This window comes from Mustela nivalis (assembly GCF_964662115.1).
Source record: "Mustela nivalis genome assembly, chromosome: 17".
NCBI lineage: Eukaryota > Metazoa > Chordata > Mammalia > Carnivora > Mustelidae > Mustela > Mustela nivalis.
In genome coordinates, this window is record NC_139036.1 from 61,623,663 (window position 1) to 61,637,859 (window position 14,197).

The 14,197-nt window shown below is 62.5% G+C and overlaps 1 protein-coding gene across 2 annotated transcripts; it reads right to left on the reverse strand.

The window, feature by feature from the left end:
* Positions 1-156: 156 nt before the first annotated feature.
* Positions 157-13,591, reverse strand: SECTM1 (secreted and transmembrane 1). Of its 2 annotated transcripts, XM_082705622.1 has the most exons (7): positions 13,331-13,589; positions 5,039-5,189; positions 2,870-2,971; positions 2,217-2,528; positions 1,387-1,443; positions 1,036-1,199; positions 157-723 (listed from the first exon to the last, which is right to left on the reverse strand). In XM_082705622.1, the coding sequence occupies exons 2-7, from the start codon at positions 5,121-5,123 to the stop codon at positions 709-711; spliced, it is 735 nt and encodes a 244-aa protein (XP_082561748.1). In that variant the 5' UTR covers positions 5,124-5,189; positions 13,331-13,589; the 3' UTR covers positions 157-708. The 2 variants fall into 2 exon arrangements, with proteins under 2 accessions (XP_082561748.1, XP_082561749.1); XM_082705623.1 differs by lacking the exon at positions 1,387-1,443 and having other exon boundaries at positions 13,331-13,591.
* Positions 13,592-14,197: the final 606 nt, after the last annotated feature.

Here is a 14,197-nt window from a genome sequence, read left to right on the forward strand (position 1 = left end):
TTTATTTTTTTGAGAGAGGGAGAGAGAGAGAGCATGAGCCAGGGGAGAGGCACAGGGAGAAGCAGCTCCCCGCTGGGCAGGACTCCGTCCCAGGAACCTGAGATCCTGACCTAAGCTGAGGACAGACACTTAATCACTGAGCCACCCAGGCATCCCTGAGATTTTCCTTTTTTTTTTTTTTTAATTTTAAATTTAAAATTATTTAGACATAAAATATATTTTTATCCCCGGGGTACAGGTCTGTGAATCGCCAGGTTTACACACTTCACAGCACCCACCATAGCACATACCCTCCCCGGTGTCCATAACCACGCCCCCCCCGCCCCCGATTTTCCCATTTTTGACCAGAGAATCTGCCGGGGCTGCGGTGGGGGACGGGTCGTCGGCGCTGAGACAGGGGCGGGAGGCTGGGGTGGGTGGGGTCAGCCTGGGCCACACCCTCTCCTCCCGCCCCTCCCTCCTCGGCCCGGGCAGAAGCTGGCCTCTGGGCAGAAGGGCTGAGCCGGTCTCCTGTGTCAGAGGCAGGGATGGGGCCTGCTTCTGTCGGCCGCTGCTGCATGTCAGCTGGGTGGAGGCGGGACACGTGGGGCTCCACTCCTGAGGGGCGGGTTTCGGGTGCTGGTGGCCTCAGAGTGGGCAGGACTCCTGGAGTCGGCTCTGGGTTTTAGGCCCATACATCACCCCCCTCACAGGCCTCCGTCTGCCAGTTCAGAACCAGCTCTCCTGGGGAGGGAAGCGGGGATGAGTGTCAGAATTTGTGGGCACACTCGGGTCGCGTGTGCTCACACGCATGCAGACACACCCGCCCGGCCCCGCGTCTTAGGTCTCCCGTAAGGAGCCAGAAGTCCAACCTCTGTGCTGCCCCCAGGGTGTCCTGGGACAAATGAGTGCTTTGGGGACCCAGTGGGCCTGACCCGGAGGGAGGCACCTGCCACTGCCAGCAGGGGTCCTCTGAGGGAGGGGCGTGTGCCCTCTCTGGGCCCGAGGTGACCCCCAGCCCCCACCAGCCCACAGACTAGGCGCAGGGCCTCAGACCTGGGGTCTTGAGCACTTCGGGGGGGCGTAGCGCGGGGGGCCTGTGCCTTTGATGCAGGCTAACACGCCGAGCACCAGGAAAAGGAGGCCGACCACGACGCTGCTGACCACGAGCGCCTCCGTGAGCGGGTCTCCGGCCTCGGGCGGGCATGGCGTCTCCCGGCCTGTGGGAAGTGGGGGCAGGGGGACACTTGTTCACCACGAGGAGCCACTGGCTGCCTTAGCGCACCCTTGAGGGAGACATCGCCCCCATGGGCCGGGAGCAGGGGCGGGGTGTGCAGGGGGGACAGCGGTGCCGCATGGAGGATGGGGACAGCCCGGGGGACCTGGGTGTAGGGTGAGAACACCTACCACAGGGATTTGCAAAGAGCAGTCGTCCTCTCTCCTTCAGGTCTTGGGACACTGCCCCTGACGCAGCCCCCCAGGCCCAAGAATCAGATGAGAGGAGGGTACCCCGAGTCCCCGAAGGCTCGCTGGGTCCCTTCCCTGGGCTTGGCCAGGCCGGGGCACCGTTCTCAGCCACATTCTCGGCCACCGCACGGCCCAGGGGGACTGTGATTGGAACCGGTGGGGCGGGCGCTGCCTGTGGGTCTGAGCGGTGTCCCGGAGGGGATGCGGGACGGGGAGCGCCCCTCCAAGTGGAGGGGACGTGAGGAACCACTGCGTGAGGGCAGTGGAGGCGGGACTGCAGGTGGCAGGGGCATGGGTGTGGACTGGTTGGAGGGGGGGCCTTTGTCGGGCGGGGACCGCCGGACCCTTCAGGTGGACAGTGTCCAGGGCAAGGGACCGGCTCGGGGAGAAGTGGAGGCATCATGGGGCATCTGGGTGAGAGCAGGGAGGTGGGCCCTGCGCGGGCAGACGAAACTCTGCAGGGGCTGCGGGTGGAAACCCCCCACCCCAGCCGGTGAGAGGGAGGGGCCTGGGGCAGAGCGGGAGGCGCACCGCCTCGCCTCCTCCCTGGGCAGGGCAGCCCCCGCTTGACCCCCTGGTGGCGCAGGTCCCCGGAGGAGCAGAGGCGGGTCTTGTTTCATTCTGCTCTGTCGGAACCCAGGCCTCGTTCTCCGGGCCCATCCCAGGGCCCTGGGCACTTTTGGGGGGAACGAACGGCTCCCCCGCCCCTCCCAAATACAAAAACCCCTGGGGTGGGCTGGGGGGACCTCACCTGAAGATGCCGTCCTCACCTGAAACGTTCAGTGTGGTGACCCCGATATTCCTCTGCAGACCCTGCAGGTGCCACTTGTAGCATCCGGTCTGGGCGTCGCTGGCGTTGGCGATCACCAGCTGGGCCTCGCCTCCCTGCACCCGGAGCTGCCACCCTTCCCGGCAGAAGCACCCCGGGGACCGCACGCGGAAGAGTGGCTGGACACTGGCCCCGGGGGTGCTCAGGGTGACGGCCACGCTGAGGAAAGGGTTGGAGATGTTGCAGCCCATCACGGCGCGCTCCCCTCGGGGCACGGACACCACTCCTTCGGTGCAGGTGGGGTTGTCCCATTCTGCGTTTAGGGGACAGGTCACACGTGGGTCATGGCGGGGCCTCAGGACGCTCACTGACCACCCTCCCCGGGGTCGAGGGAGGGACGGTGATGAGATGAGGGCCCCAGGGACGCCCAGGCCCAGCTCAGGGTGCTGGAGGACGCAGCAGCTCCGTGCCCACCCATCGGACAGATCAGCACGTGGGCCTCAAGCGGGAAAACAACACCGGAGTAAAAGCGGGGAGGCGTGTGTGTCCTCACGCGCAGCTAGTGTGGCGTGTCACCAGGCCCGGGCACGTCCCCAGGACCCCCTCCTTGCAGGCGGATTCTGGGGAAGGAGGGCGTGCTCTCTGTGCACTCACCAGAGTGTTGTGCAGTCGTGGCCAGACCTGCAGCAGCCTCACCGTCCCCGGGCTCCTGGGCCAGGCATGCACACTCAACTCCACAAGGAAGGTTCCCTGCTCCTGCAGGACACCGCCACCGCCGCTGTCAGAAGCCACGAGCACGGGCCCCAACCTCCGCCTGCCTTGCTGGCCATGGAACCCGCCCCACCATCTTGGGAGGCCAAGTCCTGGAACGGTCACCCGTCGCCAGCCTCACCGCACAGTCTGAGCAAACTCTGAGCGACAGGGACCCAGAGCCCCAGCACAAGGCAGTCGGGGCTTCGCACAACATGAGCTAGCCGGCCCAGCCCTCCTGGTCCTGCTGTGGCACTTTCCACCGGGCACCAGGCACAGGTGGACAGATGCCAGACAGCGGCACGAGCTCTGGGCACACCGTGTGCTGCGTGAGCCCACAGTTCACCGAGTCCACACAGCGTGGCAGGGGCCTTGGGAGCCCACAGCAGAGGGTGTGTGAGGTGGAAATTCTGCAAGACAGGCACCAGCCTGAGCAAACCCGGGGTGTGGGGACCGTGGGCCCCTCCCAGGCCGCAGTCCCATGTCTGCACCTTGTGCAGCTGGCCAGGGCGGCTCAGCCAGTGGGCGCGGGCCAGCGGGCACCAGAGTGGGCGGGGGGGCTCGATTCGGGGAGGCCGTGGAGCCGGCAGGAAACTGCCCGGGTTCCAGAAGGTGGCTACGGTCACAGCTCCGTGGACACAGACCTCCACGTGCGTGTCCGCAGCAAGAGCCCGACCCCGTCTCCCCGCTGTCCCCCTCAGCAGCTGGGGTTTGTCCTGAGGAAGGGTGTTAAATGCCTTCTCTGCAGACATGGTCTGTAGAGGACAGGGACACGACGCAGCCATCAGAAAAGATGAAATCTTGCATTTGCAAGTGCTCAGTGCATAAGTCAGTCAGAGAAAGACGGTCATCACGGGATCTCCCTGATGCGAGGAGTTTGAGAAACGAGACAGAGCAGCCAAGAGGAAGGGAAGGAAAAACAAAACAAGACGAAATCGGGGCGAGACAAACCGTAAGAGACCCTCAGCCACGGGAAACAGACCGAGGGTGGCTGGAGGGCCGGGGCTGGGGGCCGGGGGCACTGGGTGACGGGCACTGAGCGGGACACGGGATGTGACAAGCACCGGGCGTTGTGAGCAGCCGACGCGTCCCTGACCTCTCCCTGCAACTGACAGTTCACTCAGTGTTAACTGATTGAATTTAAATAGAAAAATAAAATAAAATGCCTTCTCTGCATCTTTACAAAATTGTCAAGGTGTTGCATGAACACACACCTCGCACAGAAATTCAAACAACTCTGAGGCACCCCTTGCCCCACCTACAGAGAGGCCGCCGGGCGGGGGGCCCCAGGCCAGACAGAGCCCTCTGCGCGGGATGCCCGCGCCGTCACCACGCCCGCGGGGGGCTGACTCGGGCTGTCAGAGTCCGGCAGAGCTGGAGCTGGGGGGTGGGGGGCGGGCGGCACCGCCGTCATCTGCCCAGTGCCTGGGAGCCTCGGGCCTCTGCGGCTCATGGGTTTCCCGCTGATCCCAGATGTGCTGATGACCCAGCCGGGGGCACCCCGCCCCGACCGCACCCGGGAGCAGCCGGGGCGGCCACAGATGCTCCCTCTGCCTGTGATTTCTTCCACTGGGTTGAGGTGCCCTGGGGTCCGGCATCCACTCTGCCCTCCCCTGGAGCCGTGTGTGAGAGGCTGGCCTGATTCTGCAGGACGGAGCGCCCAAGAGTCTGCATGTCTAACAGCTCCCAGGTGATGCTGGAGCCACTGGCCCAAGGAGGATCGGGGACCAGAGCAGAGGCAGACAGCCCTCAGACCTGTCCTGCTGCCCTTGTCACTAAGGGGCCTGGCCCTCTTTCCCATGAAAACCGGACACGCTCTTAGCCATCCCCATACGCGTTCTGATGGTCATCACTGGGCACTGGAGCGGACACCCCTGTCTGCCATCCGGGGGAGGACTTGGCGTATCCCACTGTGGCCCAGGAGCACTGGGGCAGCCCCTCTCAAGGTCACGGTCTCTACCTGGGGCCTGGGTCCCACTGGGCCCGATGTGGATCTGCTCCTCCCACCCCTGCCTCCCCCTCCCAACCCCTTGCTGGGCCACCAGCATTGCAGGGAGGCATCCTGAGACTTACTTCCATTCTGAGCACTCAGGGAGGTGACCAGGAGGACAATCCACAGCATCTGGGGGACCGAGAGGGTGAATGTCAAGGTGAGCATGGCCAGGAGGACAGGGAGGCAGCCTCAGGGGTCTTGTGTCCTCTTCATTGGTTCTTGGGACACTCCCTGGAGGAAGGAAAGCCACAGGATCAGAAGTCTGTGGGCTGCAGCCTGGCCAGGAGCGGATAGCAGTCCCGAGCTGCTCCCTGACCAGCTGTGCCCGGAGGCCAGAGCCCCGCGAGGCCTCTTCTCCTGCACCTTCTCTTTATAATGTACGCGACGCGGGCCACTGACAGACAAACAAGAAACACGGACAAGCCAAGAGGGACGTCACTGGGACAGAGCCCTGCTGACAGCACCATAATGACGATAAATGTGCAAAACTGGCCTGAATTGTGTTCCTGTGGACACGGGTCACACCCACTAGGGATCTGACACCATTCCGAGACCGCCTTGGGGGCCCCTGCCCTCCCCACCCTCGCCCTTTCCTGGGCTGGGGGCACCTGCTTCCTTCGAGACGTCCTTAGGGGACAGGCTCTTATCAAGCAAAGGAGCCCTCCTGTGGGACTCACGAGGCGGCCTTCCGTCTCCTCTGACGCCAGCGCCCCCTCGGGCTTCTGCAGCCTTCTTGACCTTTGTTAATGTGACATTTTTCTGATTAAATTATTTGAAAGTATTTTGTTTTATATATTTATTTTTAAGATTTTATTTTTAAATCAACTCTGCACCCACTGTGGGGCTCGAACACACAGCCCCGAGACCAAGAGTCTCGCCTGCTGGCCGCTGAGCTGGCCGGTCGCCCTTATTTAAAAGTCTTTTAAAATTGCTTGCCAGGCCATTTCTTGACCTTTTGATTACAAAAATAAGAATAATAGACTTTTTGTTTTGTCTTTGGGCAGTTTTAGATTTACAGGAAAATTGGGCGGGAAGTGCAGAGTCGACACGTGGGCGCGCTGTGGGGGCACGCGCGTCGCGGTCCGTGAGCCGGCACACACGCGGGCGTTGCCCGAAGTCTGTGCTTCGCATACCGCACGGCTCACGCGTGTGTCGAACGGAAGGGCCGTCTGGACACACGCGTGAGGGCTTGCGTCCGTCATCGTCCGTCATCGCGTCCCTGACAGAGCTGTCCCCAAACCCTGTGCTCCAGCGGCTCATCCCTTCCCCGGGCCCCTGGCAACCCCTGGTCTTCCTCGTGTCTCCACAGTTTTGCCTGAATTCAGCTGTTTGGGGGGAATGCGGCACCAGGGCCAGGAGCACTGGGAACTTTGAACTTAATGGCCTCCAGACACGTGGGGCCACTGGTGACCAGGCCCAGTCCTGACCCCAGTCAGGGGAGTGGGGCTGGGAGGCATGATCCCAGCCCCACCAGGGCCACAAAGCACCCGCTTCCGTGCTGCTGCGCGTAGCTCCCCAGCCCCCCGGGGGCCTGAGCAGGCAGGCGTGTTTTCCCACCTTGACCCCACCCGCCAAACCCGGGGCTCCTGGCGGGTCTCCTGGAGTGGTCTTCTGTGAAAACACTTGGAGCGAGAGAAGGCCTGCCCTGCCCTGTACAACCACTAAGAAAGGAAAACGGCCGGATCCAGCTTTTGAAAGAAACATCTAATTTGAGGTGAGAAGAGTGTCAACAATGGTAAGTGCAAACCACTTGCTGGGCTCCTGGCCTCCGTCCCACGGGGCTCTGGCCAGGCGGCCACACTCCTGGGGCGGGCAGGGAGGGGTTGTGCACAGGCTGTGCCCACTGGCTCAGGGCTGGCCCGAGCTGGCCGGTCCTGCACAGGGACAGGTAAGGAGGGACAGACAGAAGGACGAGCATTCGGCCAGGCTGACGGATGGAGGCTTCCCTTCTCTCAGTCCACACAAGGCTCTGGGCTCCCGGGGGCAAGAACCTGTGCTGAGCCAAGTGGCCCATGTGTCACAGACCCTGAGTCCCCGCGGCTGAGGGTTTTGGCTGATGTGCTGAGTGTGCCCGGCATCTTAGGAAGCTACTCGTTGGGTCCCCACCCACTATATCGGGGGGCCATGCTGCCGCCGCCTTCGCAAAGTCTGCCTGCGTTCGTGGGGTACAGCGTCTCCTCCTTACGGGGCTGTAAGACTCGTGTTTTAGAGAAACAAAGTGCCACCCGCAAGACAAACGTGCTCCTGCTCCAACATTTCTCTTTGGACTATTCCTGGAGCAACAAGACTCTGCATGTTTCCGTCGTCCGTGTTTTCTTTGAAAGTCACGGTTTTGTTACGAGAAGTGTTACTTGTTTGCTGTTTTCAGGTGTCCTTTTCCAGAGACCTCCCAGACCGTGGGGATCCACGGGCACCGAACTGGACCTCCACGTGCGAATCACGAATCCCCTCAAGGCCATTGTGCAAGCGTCGCGTGACAGGGCCCACACTTTCTTCCAAGAAAGTGGGCTGCGCCCAAGACATCCCACGCGTGGCCCCCCCGTGCCGTCCATCACGCCGCTAACCGTGGGCGACTCGCCCGGGACGCCGCCACTCCCAACGCAGACTCTTCAGCTGTGCTCACCCCGGGAAGGCAGGCTCTCCGCTCTGCTTTGTATATCTGTCCCTGCAGGTTTGCTTCCCCACGAGAATATTATTAGCGTAACCAAAATCAATTTTCTTCTTCAAACCAGAACTTGCTAACGAGGAGGGAGGGGTGTCGGCCCGGCCCCGCCGGAAGGAATCTGCTCTGAATTACACAGAAGACGCGGACGTTTCACGGCTGGAGGCGACCCGTGGCAGCCGGGCTGGTTTCGATGCCCAGCGGCCGCCGCCAAGATCAGACACGCACAGCTCACTCCCAGGAAGCGCTGCTCATGCGGACGGAGGCTCTAGGAAGAGGAACCGAAACTTTCTGTGGGCCTTTTCCTGGCACCTCAGATAGGATCTGCTCTGCTGCTCCCAAACATTATCACAAAATAACTTTGCTTAAATTAGAAGACACACATTTTTTTTCCTTCTTTCACCCCCGACAGAAATCTTCTGAAATGGGAAAAGACACAATCGTGCCCCTCGGCCCCAGGCGCCCTTGCCGATCCCGGGGGCCTCTCCTGGGCCCGTGGCCAGAGCCCTCTGCGCCAGCTTGAGGGAGAGCTCTGCGCGGGCACCGGCCTCCCCGATTCCCGATTCAGGCCGCGGGTCACCATGCGAGCTGAGCCGCAGCCCCATCTGTGCGTCTGGCCTCTGCCTGGCCGCGGAGGAAAGCCCAGGCGAGCCCGCGGTGCTTCTGCCCTCCTGCCTGCAGAACCGTCCGCAGGGGCCTCTGGAGCTCCCTCCAGTCCCTGCTGAGCTTCCCAGGGTCGCCGCCTGGGATGGGGGCCAGAGCTTCCCCCAGCGTGGTCTCCTGTCGGGCATCGGTGCACCTTTCTCTTCCCTGCTGCCCCTGGCCAAGCTCCGCGCCGCCTCGGGTGCCCACGCTTTCCCGGTGCTGCGATGTGGGCCAGGGTGACCCGGTCTCGGGGCGGGGGGAGGCAGGCCAAGCTCTCCTCTGGCTGGAGGTGAGAGCACCCTCCAGGGAGGCCAGGCGCTGACCCAGGCTCCGGCCCCGCGTGAGAGGTGAAGGCGCATGGAACTAGGGGGCAGGTGTCCCCAGCGCGGTGGGCAGGATTCCCACGGGAACCAGAATGCCATCGGGCGGCCGCTGGACCCGGGCGCTGAGAGCCCGGTTGGTGGCCCGGTGCGCACGGCATGCCCAGCAGATGGGGAGCTGCGCCCTCCATCCAGACGTGCGGGTACTTCCACCGCACTGGTTGGGCGCGACCTCAGGACTTAGCGGGAACAGCAGGAGGTGCCCACAGTCTGCACTGTACAGAGCCCTTCCCCCGAAACCTCCCTCACCAGGCCTCGTCCTGCCCGCGGCCGGGCGTCTCTCCTCCATACACTCGCAGTCACGTCCCGAGTTCCAATGAAACTGTCCGGGATGTTGACTGAGAATAAATACACGATGGGCTCTTTCGCAATCCTGCACCAGGGCCTCACTCCACGCAGAGTCGGGCTGTCTCTGCGGGGTCCTCTGGGATGCCTGCCGGCTCCCGGACCCCGTGCCACCCACGCGCACGGCGGGTGCTCAGCCCCAGGGACCTGAGTGGCCTCCCCGCCAGGGCCCCCTCTGGTCCTCCCTTGGACCGGGCAACACAGAGAGCCGGTCACCGCCTTGAAGGTGTGTGCACGTCACATGTGCTGACCTGACCGGTGGGACCTGGAGAGGGTGTGGTGTGCCAACAAGCAAAAGGAAAGTGAAAGGCAGGCAGCCTCGCCTCTGTCACATGAGGCAGCTGGTGTGGGAGAAACCGGCCATCCTCATCCAGGGCACGGGCCCCTGGAGGAGATGGGGCGTCGGGTGCCCCGAGCCCGAGGCGGTCCTGGCCTGCTCACCTCTGCTCGCAGGTTTTCATCTGCTGAGGGAAGCATACCAGCTGGGGCCAGCCCTGCCAGCATCACGGGCCCCCCCACCTCGGCAGTTTCTAACACTCCATGCATCCCCCAACCCTAACAATTACTTTACATGGACTAATTTTTAAAATCATATTATCTACTCTGACCTCACCTTAAGAAATACACATCTATGGGCGCCTTGGTAGCTCAGTGGATCAAAGCCTCTGCCTTCGGCTGAGGTCATGATCCCAGAGTCCTGAGATCAAGCCCCGCATCGGGCTCTCTGCTCAGCGGGGAGCCTGCTTCCTCCTCTCTCTGCCTGCCTCTCTGCCTACTTGTGATCTCTGTCTGTCAAATAAATTAATTAATTAAAAAAAAGAAATATGCATCTACAGCGATGGTTAGATGTGCTGTTTCTATGTACGTTTTGGTTTTGTTTTCTTTTTTTTTCAATATTTTATTTATTTGTCAGAGAGAGAGAAGGAGAGAGAGCAATTGAGCACAGGCAGATAGAGAGGCAGCAGAGGCTGAGGGAGAAGCAGGCTCCCCGCCGAGCAAGAAGCCCAATGTGGGACTCGATCCCAGGCCCCTGGGATCATGACCTGAGCCGAAGGCAACTGCCCAACCAACTGAGCCACCCAGGTGTCCCTCTATGTATGTTTTTCTAATGTGCACTGAATTGTCTACACAACAAGCCAGGAAGTGTCCCGGACTTCCTACCACCACCGGCGTCCTCCCGTAGCCCCTGGCCAGCTTCTGCTGTGTCCTCCAAGGCAGGCCGGATGCTGCGCCCACTGAGGACATGGGCCCCGGGACGGGCACTGGCTTGGGCTCCAGGCTTCTCTTCCGCTGCCCAAAGCCCTCCGCCTCCTCTGAAGCTTCCTCCAGGCTCTGACGGCTCTCGCCTCACTCACAGCCTCCCTCAGCCCCTCTCCACACTTTCCTTATGTTGGGAGAGGTCTCGCCTCTTGGTGGGGTCCCCTGGTTCCACACTTAGGATAAGGGGTTACCTGGGTTGCACCCCTTTTCACTTCCAAACTTGCTCACCTTGGGCTGGCATCACACCCTCCATCACAGTCCCTGTGGCACTAGGGGGGCAGTCAGTGGAGCATGCCACGCAGGGCCCTGAGTTCAAGCCCCACATCGGATGTGGAGCTGATTTAAAAAAAAAAAAAAAAAAAGTTAAAAAGGCAAAGAACGGGCCCAGAGACAGGGGATCCGGACCAGAGACTGGGAAGCTTCCAACGTCCTGTTGCACATCCTGCCGCCCTGAGCCTTTGGGGACTCCCACAGCTGTCCTGGGCACCACCTGGCTTTTACCACTGACTAGTGCTCCTCCTTTTGGATCGGGGCATGGGCCTCCGCTGGGCAGGTGGCATGGGTGCCAGTGCTGAACCCCGGGCTTATCTATGAGGGCATTCCCTGGCTCGGCCTCTCCCCCTCGGAACAGTCCAGAGACCAGAGGGCAGGGCAGGGAGCCAGGCGGGATTCCCCCTCACTGTTCACGGCGCCGTTCTGGCTCTCCCGATACTCCTGCTCCCAGGTCTGGGGAATCCCATCTTTATTGGGAAGGCCGGAGGTCGTGTGAGTCCCATTTGGATGTGGTTCCGGGGACTTTGCACTTTTGAACATGAGTCACAGGCGGCCACTCTCGGGGCACAGAGCCAAAGGCAGCAGAGGTCCCACAGAATGCAATTTATAAGTCCTGCCTCCTGTGTGTTGGCTCTGCCCGTTCATTTGTCTTGTGAGGAACAGAACCCAGTCCGGGCCATCTCTGGATGGCAGCCCTTACCCAGTACGAGTACCCAGCCAGCAAAGCTCATTGCTGGGGAGGCCAGCTGGGCCTCCAGACCTCAGTGCCTGGGTCCTGGAGCCCCGAGGGCGGCTGCCGGTGCTGAGCCATGCTCCTCCCTCCCAGCGGCCACTGTGTCCACCTGCCCCCAGCGCTGGCTGACCTGACCCCACCTCCGTGGCTGTTTGACCTCAGATTCAAGCGCAGCCAAGGACAGGTGTTGGGCTGTTCTGGGGAATTTGCTCAGAGAAACTTCACTCTGATGACACAGGCCCCTCTCTGGGCTCGCCAGGCACAGTACAGACACCCAGGTACGTGCGAGAAGCAGATCTGTAGCCCAAGTTCCATGCAGGATTAGGGACATACGTGTGTGTGAAGAATGACTCATTTATCGAAATCAAGTGTGTCTTTTAACTGTGGCGGCTTCACTCCCCCTGCCTGAACTGTCTCACTTCCCAGCACAGCAAAGGCGAGGAAAACCGGAGGACCGGGACGGGGTGGGGAAAGGGACAAGGAGAAGGCGGCCGCAGTGGAGCAGGAGGGCGGGCGGCGGGCAAACGCGGTGCAGGCTTCGCCCTGGTGGGCACCCCCGGATGTGTCTGCGTGCCGGAGAGGGAGCGACACAGCCGGCATTTGTGGGTCCCCGACAAAGGGCGACTCACGGGTTCTGGAGCTATCCACACGTGGGAGTCAGTGACAGTGATGAGGGGACAGCCGGGTGGCTGAGGACAAAGCAGAAGCTGAGCCCTGCAGCTCCCCCCCCCCCCCGGGTGGGACATACGTGACATTCTTTAGGGACCGCCCAGCCGTCTTAATGTCGGCACCTTGCTAAGAAGGGAATAGCGACCTGGGCAAGGCCTCCCCTGCCGCATCCGTAGCTCTTTAGCTTATGAAAGTTCTACTGAAATCTCCTTTTTTCCTTACCTCCCCTAACCCCATAACCTGCCACCCCTCACACCCCCAGGGCTGCAGCTCTTCCTGCCCACGGGTCCTGTCCCCGGGCTTTAATAAACCACCATTCTGCACCGAAGACGTCTCAAGAATTCCTTCTTGGTCGTCCGCTCCAGGCCTCACCCAACTGAACCTCACCCATATTCTAAAACTCAACATGATCGGAAAGTGCGTGTCCGGATTTGGGAAAAGGGAAAGCTAAGGGAGGGGGCTGGGTGCTCCCACAGCCCCGAAGAGAGGCCACTCTCTCTCCTGCGGCGGGGATCATGAGCCTGTGCACGAGGTCAGGTCAGGTCGAGCGGGCCAAGCCTCTCACCAGCGCTGTGACCGAAAGGGCTCTGGACCCCCAGCCTGAGCAGGAGTAGGGGAAGCGCCCCAGCCAGGGTGCGGCTGCTGTGGCTGGGAGGGGTCCCCCGCTGGGCAGTGCAGTCCTCCAGGCCTGGGGACTGGGCGGGCACACACTTCCTGTCTCCCAAACCGCCTGCTCCAAGAACCCTCTTCCCATCAGCCCGGGAGCCCCCTCCCCTGGGCCCTGGGGCCAAAAGCACATCTTCCCCCCACCCTCCCTGTCACAGTCCCAGGGGACAGGCAGGCCTCCCAGGGGCTCGGGCTCCTCTCCCCACAGGCCGGGCTGGAAAGTGGTTCCATGCCGTAGCTCATTAACCCGCCGCCGTGATGCACGAAGTCGGAGATCGCTGCCAGACCCAATGCCAAGGGAAGCCTGAGAAGGGGCAGCTCCTCTCTCGCTGGCACGGGGTCCCTTCGGGTCGGGTCGGGGAAGTCTCCCGCGGCTCATTTCTCTTTTATGGGGCTGTGAGAGTGAGTGTGTGCGCATCCTGGGTGTGAGTCCACGAAAGTGAGTGTGAGTCTGCACGACCCCGAGATGCGACCCCCCTGCCCGCGGGGAGGCAGGTCCCCAGGGCGACCTGCGGCCTGCCTCGGTCCCTTCTCCTCCCCAGCCGCGCGCACCCTCTGCCCGCGGTCCCCTGGCGCACGCGCTCCGGCGGGGCCCTCGGGGCCGCCCGTCTGCGGGCGCGGGTCAGCGCAGCGCCCCAGGGGCTCCACCCCCGCTCCCGGAGCCCTCGGACCGCGCGAGCCCCCGCCACGCCGCCGGCGGCCGCGCGTCCCCCGCGCCCCCACCCCTGCGCGCGCTCACCTGCGCCCCGGCTCCCGCGCCGCTGCTCCAGGCCCCGCGCCGCCGCCCTGTGCGCGCCCAGGCGGGGAGGACAGTCGGGCGCCCGGGCGGGGCGGGGCCAGGGCGGAGAGGCGGGAGCGAGGCCCCGGGACCCCGCGCCGCCGGGAAGGAAACCCCGAGTTCGGGGAAGTCTGGCGTCCTGGGAACCGCCCTGGCTTCACAGAGGAGGTTCACGACTTCCTCGGTAGTTCTTCACCGTGTCTTTGTTTAAACACCGCACCAGCGCGGCCGGCGTGGGTGCGCGAACAAGGAGCCTTGAACACTGAGAAAATAAAATGTAAAAAAGATAAAAATAAAGACACGTCATTAGACGTTCCTCCTGGAGCAAACAGGAAGACAGCGAGGGCGTTCTTCCAGGAAAGCTGACCAGATGCTCCTTTGGGGTGGGTGGGTTGGCCTCCGCGCAGGGACCAGGGGGCCTGCGGTCCTCGTCGGTGTGTGCGCGCTCGCGTGGGCCAGCCGCGTCCGCTGAGACCCCACCGGAGCGTGGGAAGGCCCAGAGTTGTCGCGGGCGCGGGCGCCCCACTGCCTCTGGAGGTGGCCCTGGGCTGCGGGCAGGAGCGGACAGGGGAGGCCCGCGCGCGGAGAAGGTCAGACTCTCCTCACGAACCCCGGCCAGAAGGCGGCCCTCCTCCCAGCCTGTCCCCACGGAGGGTCCTGCGTGGGCGAGGAGACCCGTCCCGAGGGGCACCTCAACGAGGTCAGAGCCACAGAGCAGCTTTGGGTGTGAGGGTTTGCTCATCGCTCACGTGCACACGTGGTTCTTGTAAAAATCACTAAGAAGAAACTTTCTCCGAAAGTTTTCGGAGAGGGAGCAAGGAGGGGAGC